Genomic DNA, 12,859 nt, shown 5'->3' on the forward strand with positions numbered 1-12,859 from the left:
TCATTATCAGTGAATTTTCCATTTCTTATGCCAATCATGCCGATTTAGTGTTAATGGAAAATTCTGACAGTTTTATGCAATCGATTTGTGCCTACTAGGAACAGGGTTCAAACTCACTTCAATTAGGATGTTCTTTAGTGAGAAAATTGTCAGCCTAATGATCTGAGGAATTGTTAGTTAGGTCCCCCAGAGATGAAAGGGCAATGTACTAGCCAGCTCCCTTCTGTAGCATATTTCAATGTTAAGTGTGACATACTGATACCATAGACTGAATATGCAGATTAATCAATCATATAAACATTGCATTTTTTAATATATTGTAACAATTAAGCTATTATATGCAAATATCTTCTGCATTTTATAGTTAATATCATTAGTGTGTACGTACGATCCTGTTGTAGATATGTCAGTTTTGAAAGCGGAGCTCCTGGACGACCACTGTACAGAGGGTAAATAGTTATCCTATAGCGCTTGAATGGCATAACATTTTCTGTGGAAGTAATAGTTGAAATTAAATAGATTTGTATTACTTCAACTTCTATACTACCAATTGGCTTGAGACTTATTATGCCAAATAAGTGCATCAAATTTAACACATTAATGCAGGCTACAGCATTTGATGAAATTAAGAAGAAATGAAAGAACAGAAGAAATAGGAGCAGGAGTAGGCCAATCAGCCCCTCGAGCCTGCTCCGCCATTCAATAAGATCATGGCTGATCTGATCCTAACCTCAAATCTAAATTCATGTCCAATTTCCTGCCCGCTCCCCGTAACCCCTAATTCCCTTTACTTCTAAGAAACTGTCTATTCCTGTTTTAAATTTATTTAATGATGTAGCTTCCACAGCTTCCTGGGGCAGCAAATTCCACAGACCTACTACCCTCTGAGTGAAGAAGTTTCTCCTCATCTCAGTTTTGAAAGAGCAGCCCCTTATTCTAAGATCATGCCCCCTAGTTCTAGTTTCACCCATCCTTGGGAACATCCTTACCGCATCCACCCGATCAAGCCCCTTCACAATCTTATATGTTTCAATAAGATCGCCTCTCATTCTTCTGAACTCCAATGAGTAGAGTCCCAATCTACTCAACCTCTCCTCATATGTCCGCCCCCTCATCCCCGGGATTAACCGAGTGAACCACCTTTGTACTGCCTCGAGAGCAAGTATGTCTTTTCTTAAGTATGGACACCAAAACTGTATGCAGTATTCCAGGTGCGGTCTCACCAATACCTTATATAACTGCAGCAATACCTCCCTGTTTTTATATTCTATCCCCCTAGCAATAAACGCCAACATTCCATTGGCCTTCTTGATCACCTGCTGCACCTGCATACTAACTTTTTGATTTTCTTGCACTAGGACCCCCAGATCCCTTTGTACTGCAGTACTTTCCAGTTTCTTGCCATTAAGATAATAACTTGCTCAGGGACGAACCATTCCACCCCAATTCCACCTCACCCAACAACCCCAGAATCAGTTAAATGTCCAAGTGGCTTGTTGATTCAGGACATTTCTACGCACTAAGTGACTACCCCATCACTAGACCAGCAGAGAGGTAACCAAGGTAGTTTCATAGGAGGGGTAAAATCAAAGAGAAAGTCAATTCAAAATATCCTCAAGAAGCCATTTGGGCATCAGGTGTCAAAGAATTGGCAACAGGTTATCTGCCAGCATTGTTGGCTGAGGAGTATTCATGGGGATCCAAGAGAGTGGAAAAACTTAACTGGATGTAAAGAAATAAAACATGTTGGAATACTTACAATTCACTACTAGAGTACTGCTAAAGTGGGTTAATTTAAAAGCCCAGTATAGTCCCCACCACTTATACTGGGCACCTTGGTGTTAAATCCCACAATCAGGTGTGATTGTAAGTACTATATGATTAATTCTATCTCTAGGTATCATTGCATGTACTATATACGTAATAAATCTATGAACGCTTGACCGTAACTTTTCAAGACCTTATTTGATATTGAGGAATAGATAGAACATCATAAATAAAAACACCCTCTAACAGTGGCTTTTCATGATAAACTTAGTTGAGCATGCTGTGCACAATTGTCTAACCATTTAAAATAGTGGCTGGACAATTGTGCACAACTTGTACTTAAATTTCCAATACGCCCTTCTCAGCTGGCAAGGTTACACAACAGGAACACAAATTTGGAAAATCACTCCTATATCTTAACACGCAGCCATAGAACAAAATACAAAGAAAAGAATTGGCAGGCCATCACATTGCATACCTGCCCTCCAAACACTTATTATAACTGAAGATGTCAGGAACACACACCTTTTAAGAAAGCCTTGTTTGCAGTTTTTTGCTCACGTTGCCAGTATAATGGCCCAGGACATAAATCCTTCCTTGATTCTTCACACCACTCTATCACGTAGCCACTCACTGCAGAAACAGGAGGCTTCCATTCCACTATCAACTGACCATCTTGAGGGTAAACACTGAGGTGTTTTACAGGTGGGAGTGCTAAAACAGAATTAACACATTTTTTTGTAAAAACAAAGAGTATACATGCACAATTTTTTTTTAAAAAAGGTACAGAGATAGTAGGGAGTAAAATGCTAATGAGCCAAGCTTTGATGTTGTTTCTGCATAGATTGTAAATAATAAATAATTATTTAGCCCATTTCAGTAATCGATAAACAGCTCATACTCATTGTGTTGGGAAGTCCCTGGTCCCTTTCTGGTTGTGAACACAGGGTGAGTAAAAAAAACAGATCCAGCAATGGCCACAAAGTCAATCAGGTTTTAAACAAAGCTGTGAGGGCAAGCTTTGACCAGGCTCAGAATGAGAGTAGTTTTCAGTTATTTTGTTTAAGCCAAGCTAGATTATCCACAAATGTGGGGTATAATTATTATTTTGTATTAGTATGCAGACAAGTTGTACTCATTGTACAAAGTAAATCTAATCATAACTTGCTCTGTATGGTCACTTGCTGTGAAATAAAACAGCTTAATATATATCTGGGACCAGAGAATTTTTTTTTAAAAAAAAGCATGTGAATACAAGTCGATCCAAAAACCTAAATTTTAGAAGTAACTTTTTAAAAATCTTGTTTGTGGAAAAATTATCCCCCAAAAATCCCAAAGTATGACAAGTAGCAATGCAGCCAGATTCAGAAGGATTTGTATCGGTTAAGAAATATGGCTAGTAGAAGGCAAAAGTAGTTCAGTATAGACAACATTTTAAATAATTAATACTGGTGCATGGAACCAATATAAAAGAGGATGTGTTGAAGGAACCATTTATGCAGTAAGTGTATTCCTTTTGAGGATATGGTGGGGGAAAAAAAAATCTTAACCATCAGTCCAGAGTATGTATGGGTCCAGTTTTTTTAAAAAGATTAGTTTAAATTAGAAGAGGGAACAATAAAAATCAAAAAGTTGCATTGTTACTATATACGGCAGTGGTTAGACCGCATCTGGAGTATTCAATGTAGTATTGGTCACAATATTGTGACTTCATGGGGAATGGAAGGGGAGAATAATTAAACATATATCTGATTAAGAATGGGAATGAAGCTTTGAAGGATGAAGAGTGATAGAGATGGCATGCAATGGTTCTTGTACTGCTGAGATGATGGATGCGTCCTCCATGAATGCAAACATCAGAACTGAATAGATTTGATTGCAAGAAAGACTGACTTGATTACCTTCAACATTTCATAGAGCTTGAATGTCTTGGAAGATTTTGCCTGTAGTGGTTAGTATTGCTCAGGAGATTGAGTGGGTTGGGTAAATTCCACAACAGGGCAAACATGTAGAAGAAATGGGTTTGGTGGACTGAATGGCCTATTTTCACATACCACTTTATATTATCATAAAATATAGCTTACCTGACTTCCATGTTGCTGGCACTATTAAAGTTTCATTAGATGAGTTGCCAACTGAGTTGCTAGCAATAAGTGTGATTTCATATTCTGCTTGTGAAAGGGTAATATTGTATTCTAGATCTTTGATTGCAATCCTTTGGATTTTCAGAGAATTCTTTTCCTTAATCGTCATTTGGTACCCCAAGATAATTCCATTAGCATCTGACTTATCTAGTTCCTATAATTTGAAAAATAGTTTAAATAGATTTTAAAAAGATAGACAGAAATTAAGGTTAGTGCAGACAGATTTTCAACAGACATTTGTGCGATGGGTAGAACAAAACATTAATAGCATCTGGGCAGCATTTGGCTGGTGCAGCCAGTATCAAGTCATTCAGAATGAATAAATGTAGTTCTTCTCTTTTCTTACTAGTGAAAAAAAATTGAGGTTTCAAATGCATGCCTTTTCACAATTAGGAGAGGTAATTCAGGTTTAACAAAAAAAAGTCTAATTTTTAGCTGATCTAATTTGTAGAAAGCTGAAGGTGAAATATAACCCAATCATAAAATTTTGAAGTGCAGCATTACTTTTTGAGAGGAATGCCTTCAAGTCCTCCTCAGCATGGCTGCAAAAAATCTTGTTCCAAATACCTCCTACCCAAGAAAAGATATTTTATGTTTTTCCAGGTATAATAGAGTCTGTTGAAGATCTGCTAGATCAGGTCAGATAAAATGGTCCATTCAAGTGAAATACCCAGAGTGTCCCTCTTCAGCCTTGACTCATTAAGCTGGCTAGGGATCCTTCCCCATCTTGGATGCTAATCCCGGCACAACAGCATTGGAGTTCAGTTTTGTCCAGGATTCGATTCCAGTCCACTAGTGAACTATTTTTGTGTTGTTAAGGAGTTGTTAATGTTTTGCATTGAAGAGCCAACCGGGGAACAGGCTATCCTTAATTGGGTATTGTGCAATGAAAAGGGACTAATTAATAATCTTGTTGTGCAGGGTCCTTTAGGGAAGAGTGACCATAACATGATAGAATTCTTCATTAAGATGGAAAGTGAAGTAGTCCAATCTGAAACTAGGGTCCTAAATCTAAACAAAGGAAACTACGAAGGTATGAGGAGTGAGTTGGCTATGATAGATTGGGAAGCTTCATTAAAAGGCATAACGTTGGATAGGCAATGGCTAACATTTAAGGAACGAATGCATGAATTGCAACAATTATACATTCCTTTCTGGTGCAAAAACACAAAAGGAAAAGCAGCCCAACCATGGCGAACAAAAGAAATTAAGGATAGTATTAGATCCAAAGAGGAGTCATATAAAGTTGCCAGAAAAAGTAGCAAGCCTGAGGATTGGCAGCAGTTTAGGATTCAGCAAAAAAGGACCAAGAGATTGATTAAGAGGGGAAAAAAAGAGAGTATGAGAGTAAACTTGCAAGGAACATAAAAGTGGATTGTAAAAGTTTCTACAAGTATGTAAAAAGAAAAAGATCAGTGAAGACAAATGTAGGTACCTTACTGTCAGAAACGGGAGAATTTATAATGGGGAACAAGGTAATGGCAAAGCAATTAAATAAATACTTTGGTTCTGTCTTCACGGAAAAGGACACATAACGTCCCAGAAATGCTAGGGAACCAAGGGATAGTGAGAAGGAGGAATTCAAGGAAATTGGTATTAGTAAAAAAAGTGCTGGAGAAATTAATGGGACTGAAAGCTGATAAGTCCCCAGGGCCTGATAATCTGCATCCCAGAGTACTAAAAGAGGTCGCCATGGAAATAGTGGATGCATTAGTTGTCATCTCCCAAAATTCTATAGATTATGGAACAGTTCCTGCAGATTGGAGGGTGGCAAATGTAACCCCACTATTTAAAAAAGGAGGGAGAGAAAATAGGGAACTACAGGCCAGTTAGCCTAACATCAGTAGTAGGGAAAATGCTAGTCTATTATAAAGGATGTCGTAACAGGATACTTAGAAAATATCAATGGGGTTAGACAAAGTTAACATGGATTTATGAAAGGGAAATCATGTTAGACAAACCTACTGGAGTTTTTTGAGGATGTAACTGTTAGAATAGATAAGGGAGAACCAGTGGATGTGGTTTATTTGGATTTTCAGAAGGCCTTTGATAAAGTCACACATAAGAAGTTAGTGTGCAAAATTAAAGCACATGGGATTTGGGGTAATATACTGGCATGGATTGAAAATTGGTTAACAGACAGGAAACAGAGAGTAGGAATAAATGGGTCTTTTTCGGGGTGGCAGGCAGTGACTAGTGGGTTACTGCAGGGATCAGTGCTTGGGCCCCAGCTATTCACAATATACATCAATGATTCGGATGAGGGAATCAAAGGTAATATTTCCAAGTTTGCTGACGACACAAAACTAGGTGGGATCGTGAGTTGTGAGGAGGATGCAAAGAGGCTTCAAGGCAATTTAGACAAGTTGAGTGAGTGGGCAAATACATGGCAGATGCAGTATAATGTGGATAAATGTGAAGTTATCCATTTCGGAAGGAAAAACAGAAAGGCAGAGTATTATTTAAATGGTGACAGAGTGGGAATTGTTAATGTACAAAGGGACCTGGGTGTCCTTGTACACCAGTCACTGAAAGTAAACATGCAGATGCAGCAAGCAGTTAGGAAGGCAAATGGCATGTTGGTCTTCATTGCAAGAGGATTTGAGTACAGGAGCAAGGATGTCTTACTGCAGTTATACAGGGCCTTGGTGAGACCACACCTGGAGTACTGTGTGCAGTTTTGGTCTCCTTACCTAAGAAAGGATATACTTGCCATTGAGGGAGTGCAGTGAAGGTTCACCAGACTGATTCCTGGGATGGCAGGACTGTCGTATGAGGAGAGATTGGGTTGACTCGGCCTGTATTCACTCGAGTTTAGAAGAACGAGAGGGGATCTCTCGTTGAAACATATAAAATTCTGACAGGGCTGGACAGACTGGATGCAGGGAGGATGTTTCTTCTGGCTGGGGGGTCCAGAACCGGGGGTCACGGTCTCAAGATACGAGGTAGGATATTTGGGACTGAGATGAGGAGAAGTTTCTTCACTCAGAGGGTGGTGAACCTGTGGAATTCTCTACCACAGAAGGCTGTGGAGGCCAAGTCACTGAATATATTTAAGAAGGAGCTAGATAGATTTCTAGATACAAAAGGCATCAAGGGGTACAGGGAGAGAGCGGGAATATGGTAATGGATAGAAGATCAGCCATGATCATAATGAAAGGCGGAGCAGGCTCGAAGGGCCGAATGGCCTACTCCTACTCCTATTTTCTGTTTCTATGTTAAAAGGAGTTGCTGTTTACTAAATAAATATAGTGAAGGGGGCGGGGGTGGGGGGTGGAAAGAGATCTATTTGTTCCCTCACAGGAAACCCTCAAACTCCAGCACAATTTCCAATCCATTTGAAAGGTTACATCAAAACCCACAATTACACTGAGTGCTAGTACAAAATTGTTGCTGACTTTCACATCCCAAAGATTAAGCAAATTTTTATTTTCATGTTCTTGAACTCACAGCATCCAAGTTAGCCACTACATAATTCTCTAAATCAGATAGATTGGTTATAAATAAAAGTATGACAGATGGAACCTATTAAATAGCAATTTAATTTTTGTATCATTGGCATATGTGCTGTACAATTAGCCAGCCTTAAAAACAGTGGCTTCCAATCAACAGGCCAGCCATCAACACATTATAAACACACGCATACCTACTTAAATTATACATATTTAAAAATTAACTTAAGATGCAGGAGTACATTAAAAGCAATATGTTCCAAATATGAGACCTTATCTGGAAGCATTGTTTGGGTAGATAATTTAAAGTAATAATTCTCCCAACTATTCTGTAAATTCATATGCCACACAACATATTTTGAGACTTAGTTTCAGAATATCGATTAGATGCCTGGATTCCCAACTAACTGGCCATAAGTTGAATTCCATGACTGCTTGTCACACAAATACTGAGTTCTGCTTGTTCTCAGTTGAATTACTAGATAGAATAATTTACAACAACTCAGAATGGTCCAACCTTGCAGCCTAAGTACATCATTTATCCATTCCCCGAAAAAAAAAACAAGAAACAAAGCAGAACTGTCCTGCAATTGATCTTCCCATTTATAAAATGAGAGACAGACAGACACGTACACAGACAGAGCATCAGGCAGTGTATTTCATAATGATTATCTCCTTTGTGCGTAGCTGTCATTAGGTATTTATAGACTTGAGGTGCCTGTGCTAGAAAATCATCTTACATTATATAACAGTTACCTTCCACATGAAATGTATCCTTCTCTTCTGAGTGTCTAGATTTTCAATTGTTCTCCAAATAGGTGGACCTCGCAACGGCTCTAGTAATAATATAGCAGAGGCAAAAACAATGGTTTAAAAAAAAGCGATTTATAGATTAGTTCAAGTCAGTATTTATATTACAAATGCACATATCCCATCGTCAGTGTTTATCGCTGAGTTATCATTTTGAGTGCCTGGTCAGCATTTGCTGATAGAAATCAGCACTAGCCTGGCCCTCACCTTTCAGTATTCCTCCTCAATCTTTCCTGGCTCCCCCACTCCTACCTAAGTCCAACTGTTAATGGACTGGACTAGGGACCCTTTCTTCTCAACACTGCTAATGTCAGCAATCCCTGCCAATGTACACTGTAGATAGGAATTTGAGCTAGAAAAAAAAAGTTTTTGCCTACAGTATATAGTTTCAAGGATCACTGACATTAGTAGTGCTGAGGAGAAAGGGGCCCCAGCCCATTAGCTGCTGAACTGGAGTGTGGGGAAGCCACCAAGGAAAGGGAAGCAATGGAGTACAATGGTGGGAGAGAAATGGAAGGCTTTGAAAGCAGCAGCACCAAAATTATCTCGTGTATTCCTTTAGCAGATTTTACTTTAATTTTAACATTACTATATGCAGCAGAATTCAAGTTTCTTTTCCTACATACTGGCTTCAAGAGTTTTCCCAATTTCTTCTGAACTCCAGTCACTCCAGTACTCTGTCCCATCATTTTTCTTACAGCGAATTGTGAAGGCATAGTCAGTGAAAGGTTTCATGTTTTGAACCAAGAAAGATTCCCGATGGGATTCTGTATCCTCAGGGGGAACCTGTCAAGAAAGTAATAGTTTATGTTAATAGCTGTGGTGTTGATACTGAACTTAGATCATGCCAAAATTGATATACTTTCCAAAGATTAATTTATTTCTTAATCATAAGTCATCTACCACTGCATTTCAGAAATAGCCAATGACTTTTCAGTACCACAGATACGATTGAACAAATTTAGGTACAAAACAGCCGAGACCACTCGAAATTGCCTACTTAGCACAGACAAGGGATCAAACCTAGGATCACTTTGGTCTCAATGACTCAATATTGCACTACTTAAGAGTACTGTCATGGCTGATGGCAGTGAAGAGGCATCTGCTGTGATCAAGTTAGATGACAAACAGAAGTGTCATTGAACCACATGATTGGAACTGAAGTAATATCTGGCTTTATTTCATTGTTCATTATGGGGAAATATTATTGTTTCTATGTATGAATTAAGTTCCTGGAAGGTAGAAAAATAAATACTAAATCTAGTAATTATTTCTTGTAATTACCAACTATCCTTAGTGCAGCAAAAGGGAGGTCCAAGTTTATTCAATGTCAAAATCTGTTGTTGAACTCTTTCACCTATTCTTTAAAGTTGATTAACTGTGCATTTGACAATCTGTATTTTGTATGTACAACACAAGAGCAATAATTTACCTGTCTCCACTCCTGAGTATCGAGAATTCTATATCGGAGATTGTACTTCAGTTTATATGTAACAGGTACAGCTGGGTTTACCCATTTCACATCCAAGACTGTGCTTATTCCATCTACTTGTTGCACCAAATATATCACTGGAGGATCAGGTTTGACTGAAACACAAAGGAAATTAATTTAATATGGATAGATAACCGTAAAACCAGTTTTGGGGACAAATAGAGTGGAAGCCAAAACGAAAAAGGGAAAGAAAAAGGCAGGTAAATAATGTCATGTCACAGTGCATTTCCTTATAGCTAGCTTCTGTGCGACCCTGGCACATATCTGCAAGCAGGTTACTTGTCAGCGCTTCAAACCCATAACATAGATGTCAGAAAGAAAAGGTTAAAAAAAATAAGGGCAGGGGAGGTACAATGCATAGAAGGCCAGAGCTGGAAGAGCACACAATATGAGCAAGAGAACATTGCAAGATTACAGATGGGTGGTGAAGATTTTGAAATTAATGCATTGTGGATGGAGATAGATCAGTGGAAGTAGGCAAGGATTGTGGCAATAGGTGAGCAGGATAGGATGTGGGTGGTGGAGTTCTGGATGAACTGAAGTATACTTGTGGTGGAGCTTGGGAGGCCATTGGAAAAATCAAGTCTGGAGATGAAAAAGGCATGGATAATGGTTTCTGCGGCAGTGGGGATGATGTAAGAATGTTTTGGAGGTGCAAGTAAGAAATCTTCGTAATGGACTGGATTTGGGATTGAAGCTCAGCTCTTGGTTAAGGGGGGGAACGGAGATTATGCGCTGTTGAATGGAGATGGAATTAGGGGCTAGGGCATGGAGTTCCTGGTAGAAACTGAACAGAATGGATTCAGTCTTGCTGATATTGAGCTGCAAGGCATTTTGCTCATCCATAGCTTGATGTTGAACAAAATGTCAGACTGCATGGCGATATTCGAGGGTCAGCAGAGAGCTAGAGCTGGGTATCGTTGGGATACATAGCAAAGCTAACCCCAGGATTATGGATAAGGTCACCGAGAGGCAACATACAGATGAAAACAGAAGAGGGCCAAGGACAGAACTGGAGTACAGCACAATGGAACGTGAAGCCGTTGCAGGAGATGTGCTTGCAACATTGGAATAGGTAGAATTAGAGCCATCAAAGTCAGTGCTATGAAGGAGAAACGGTGCAGAGGAATTGCGTGGTTAACCGTATTGAAGGTCACAGAGAGCTCAAGGATGGTCAGTCATAGATAATATCATTGATAGCTCTGGCATGGGCAGTTTAAGTAAAGTGGTGGGACAGAAGCCAGATTGAAGGGATTCAAACAAGGAGTAGTGAGAGGTGTAGGCAGGGAGTTGGATAGCAACACACTCCAGAACCTTGAGAGCTAAGGAAATCTAGAAATGGGGCAATTGTTAGAGAGGATAATGGGGTGTAGATTGGCTTTTTAAGGAGTTAGGCGATAATGGTTTGAAAATTGGGGAATGATGTCAGAAGACTGAGAGCAATCAATGCCATCAGTGAGTACTGGTCTGAGAAGGTGTAGCTGAGTGATGAAGGGAGTCAACAGGAGCAAGGGGTGTGTCTCACGAAAGTTATGTCTCGTTAGGCTTCAGGTGGAGATAAGGGAGAAGAGTGTTGAGATCAGAGTGGGGAGTGATCGAGGAGGGCAGAGGGACTGTAAGAGGCAGAAGCAGATGAGATAACCTCAGTTCAAATGAAATCCCAGCAGTTTTCACAACTGGTATCAGATGTGACGATGGTGGGGTTGGGGAGGGAGTTTGGAAGATGTGGTTTGTAGTGGGCAAAAGTTTTGGATTTCCCTTGCCCTCCAGGATGATTTGGCTGTAGAGTGGGAAAAGCATGTTTCTTTTTTAAAAGGTGGCCGAGCCAGATCTGGCAATGGACAGCCAGGCTGGTCATGTGCTTTGTGTGTGTGTACAAGGCTGCAGCTCCAAGCTGAAGAGGCAAAAGGTGCCTGCTGTACTAGGGGAACTGCAGATTCCACATCTGTTATAAGCAGATGTTTAAAAATAATACTGCACTTACTACACACTTGGACCAAGATCTAAAATGATTTAGAACTTTGAAAGAAAACCAGCTACAAAAATACAATTAAAGTTTCTTGTGTCTAACCTTTCAGCATTATACTATGTACTTTCATGGTGAATGAGAAAAAGTAGACCTATTTACACTCTTAAAAAGTTAAGCCAGCAAACAAACTCAAGCAAATTCCATCCCAAAACAGATCATAACCCAACTAATACAAAAATGTGATGCACGCACAAATATTTTTATGGCAGCAGTCTTATTAAAAAAAACTTATGCAAATTGTCAACTAAAGCAAGAAAGAAAATGACAGTAGCACTATACAACATATAGCAAAGCTTCATGCATATTTCTTTGCAGTAAGTGTTCCTCTACATACTCAGCTCCATTCTTTTCTCACCACTTTCTGTATGTCGACGAACACTTTTCCTGCTGTTTTCTATTGGCTCACGATTTGTAAATCAGCCAGCACACCTCAACAATAAACACACAAGCTGTCAAATCATCATAAAACAGTACAGCAGCTATGTAACATGGGGCACGCATAAGCTGTCAAACAATGTTGCCTCGATTTAAAAAAAAGATTTTTTAAAAATATGCACAGTATAAACAAGATATATGACTAAACTTGTTTTCAAATCTCTCTATGGCCTCGCCCCTCCCTATCTCTGTAACCTCCTCCAGCTCTACAACCCTCAGATCTGTGTGCTCCAATTCTTGCCTCTTGTGCATCCCCGATTTTAATCGTTCTATCGTTGTCGGCCGTGCCTTCAGCTGCGTAGGCCCTAAGCTCAGGAATTCCCTCCCTAAACCTCTCCGCCTCTACCTCTCTTTCCTCCTTTAAGATGCTCCTTAAAACCTACCTCTTTGACCAAATGTCATCTGTCCTAATATCTCGTGCTCGGTATGAAATTTTGTTTGATAACGCTCCTGTGAAGCGCCGTGGGACGTTTTACTACGTTAAAGGCTACTACGCTACGTTACTACGCCATAGAAATGCAGGTTGTTGTTGTCGTAAACTTGGTGCCTCTTGGAAAATTTAACATTGAGCTGAGCTTGCATAACTAGCCAATGATCAAAGTCAGTTGAGTAATTTCTATCAATTCTAGGAAAAGGGAAGAACTACAAATTTATCAAACTGATTTTCTTAAACTGATCTAATAATACTAGATGTTACTAGCATATGCACTAAATAAATTATTTGTAAAAT

At 39.4% G+C, this 12,859-nt stretch overlaps 1 protein-coding gene across 3 annotated transcripts in view; it reads right to left on the reverse strand.

Moving 5' to 3' along the window:
• The window catches only part of il6st (interleukin 6 cytokine family signal transduce), a 66,533-nt gene that overhangs the window by 14,559 nt on the left and 39,115 nt on the right, over positions 1-12,859 (reverse strand). For all 3 annotated transcript variants that reach the window (XM_067986122.1, XM_067986131.1, XM_067986113.1), the window contains exons 7-12: positions 9,606-9,760; positions 8,800-8,959; positions 8,120-8,199; positions 3,852-4,065; positions 2,293-2,481; positions 389-490 (exon numbers count right to left, since the gene is read on the reverse strand). In XM_067986122.1, coding sequence (XP_067842223.1) covers positions 389-490; positions 2,293-2,481; positions 3,852-4,065; positions 8,120-8,199; positions 8,800-8,959; positions 9,606-9,760 — 900 coding nt within the window. The remainder of the gene's footprint in view (positions 1-388; positions 491-2,292; positions 2,482-3,851; positions 4,066-8,119; positions 8,200-8,799; positions 8,960-9,605; positions 9,761-12,859) is intronic.

Source organism: Heptranchias perlo, chromosome 1 (genome assembly GCF_035084215.1).
Source record: "Heptranchias perlo isolate sHepPer1 chromosome 1, sHepPer1.hap1, whole genome shotgun sequence".
NCBI classification, from domain to species: domain Eukaryota; kingdom Metazoa; phylum Chordata; class Chondrichthyes; order Hexanchiformes; family Hexanchidae; genus Heptranchias; species Heptranchias perlo.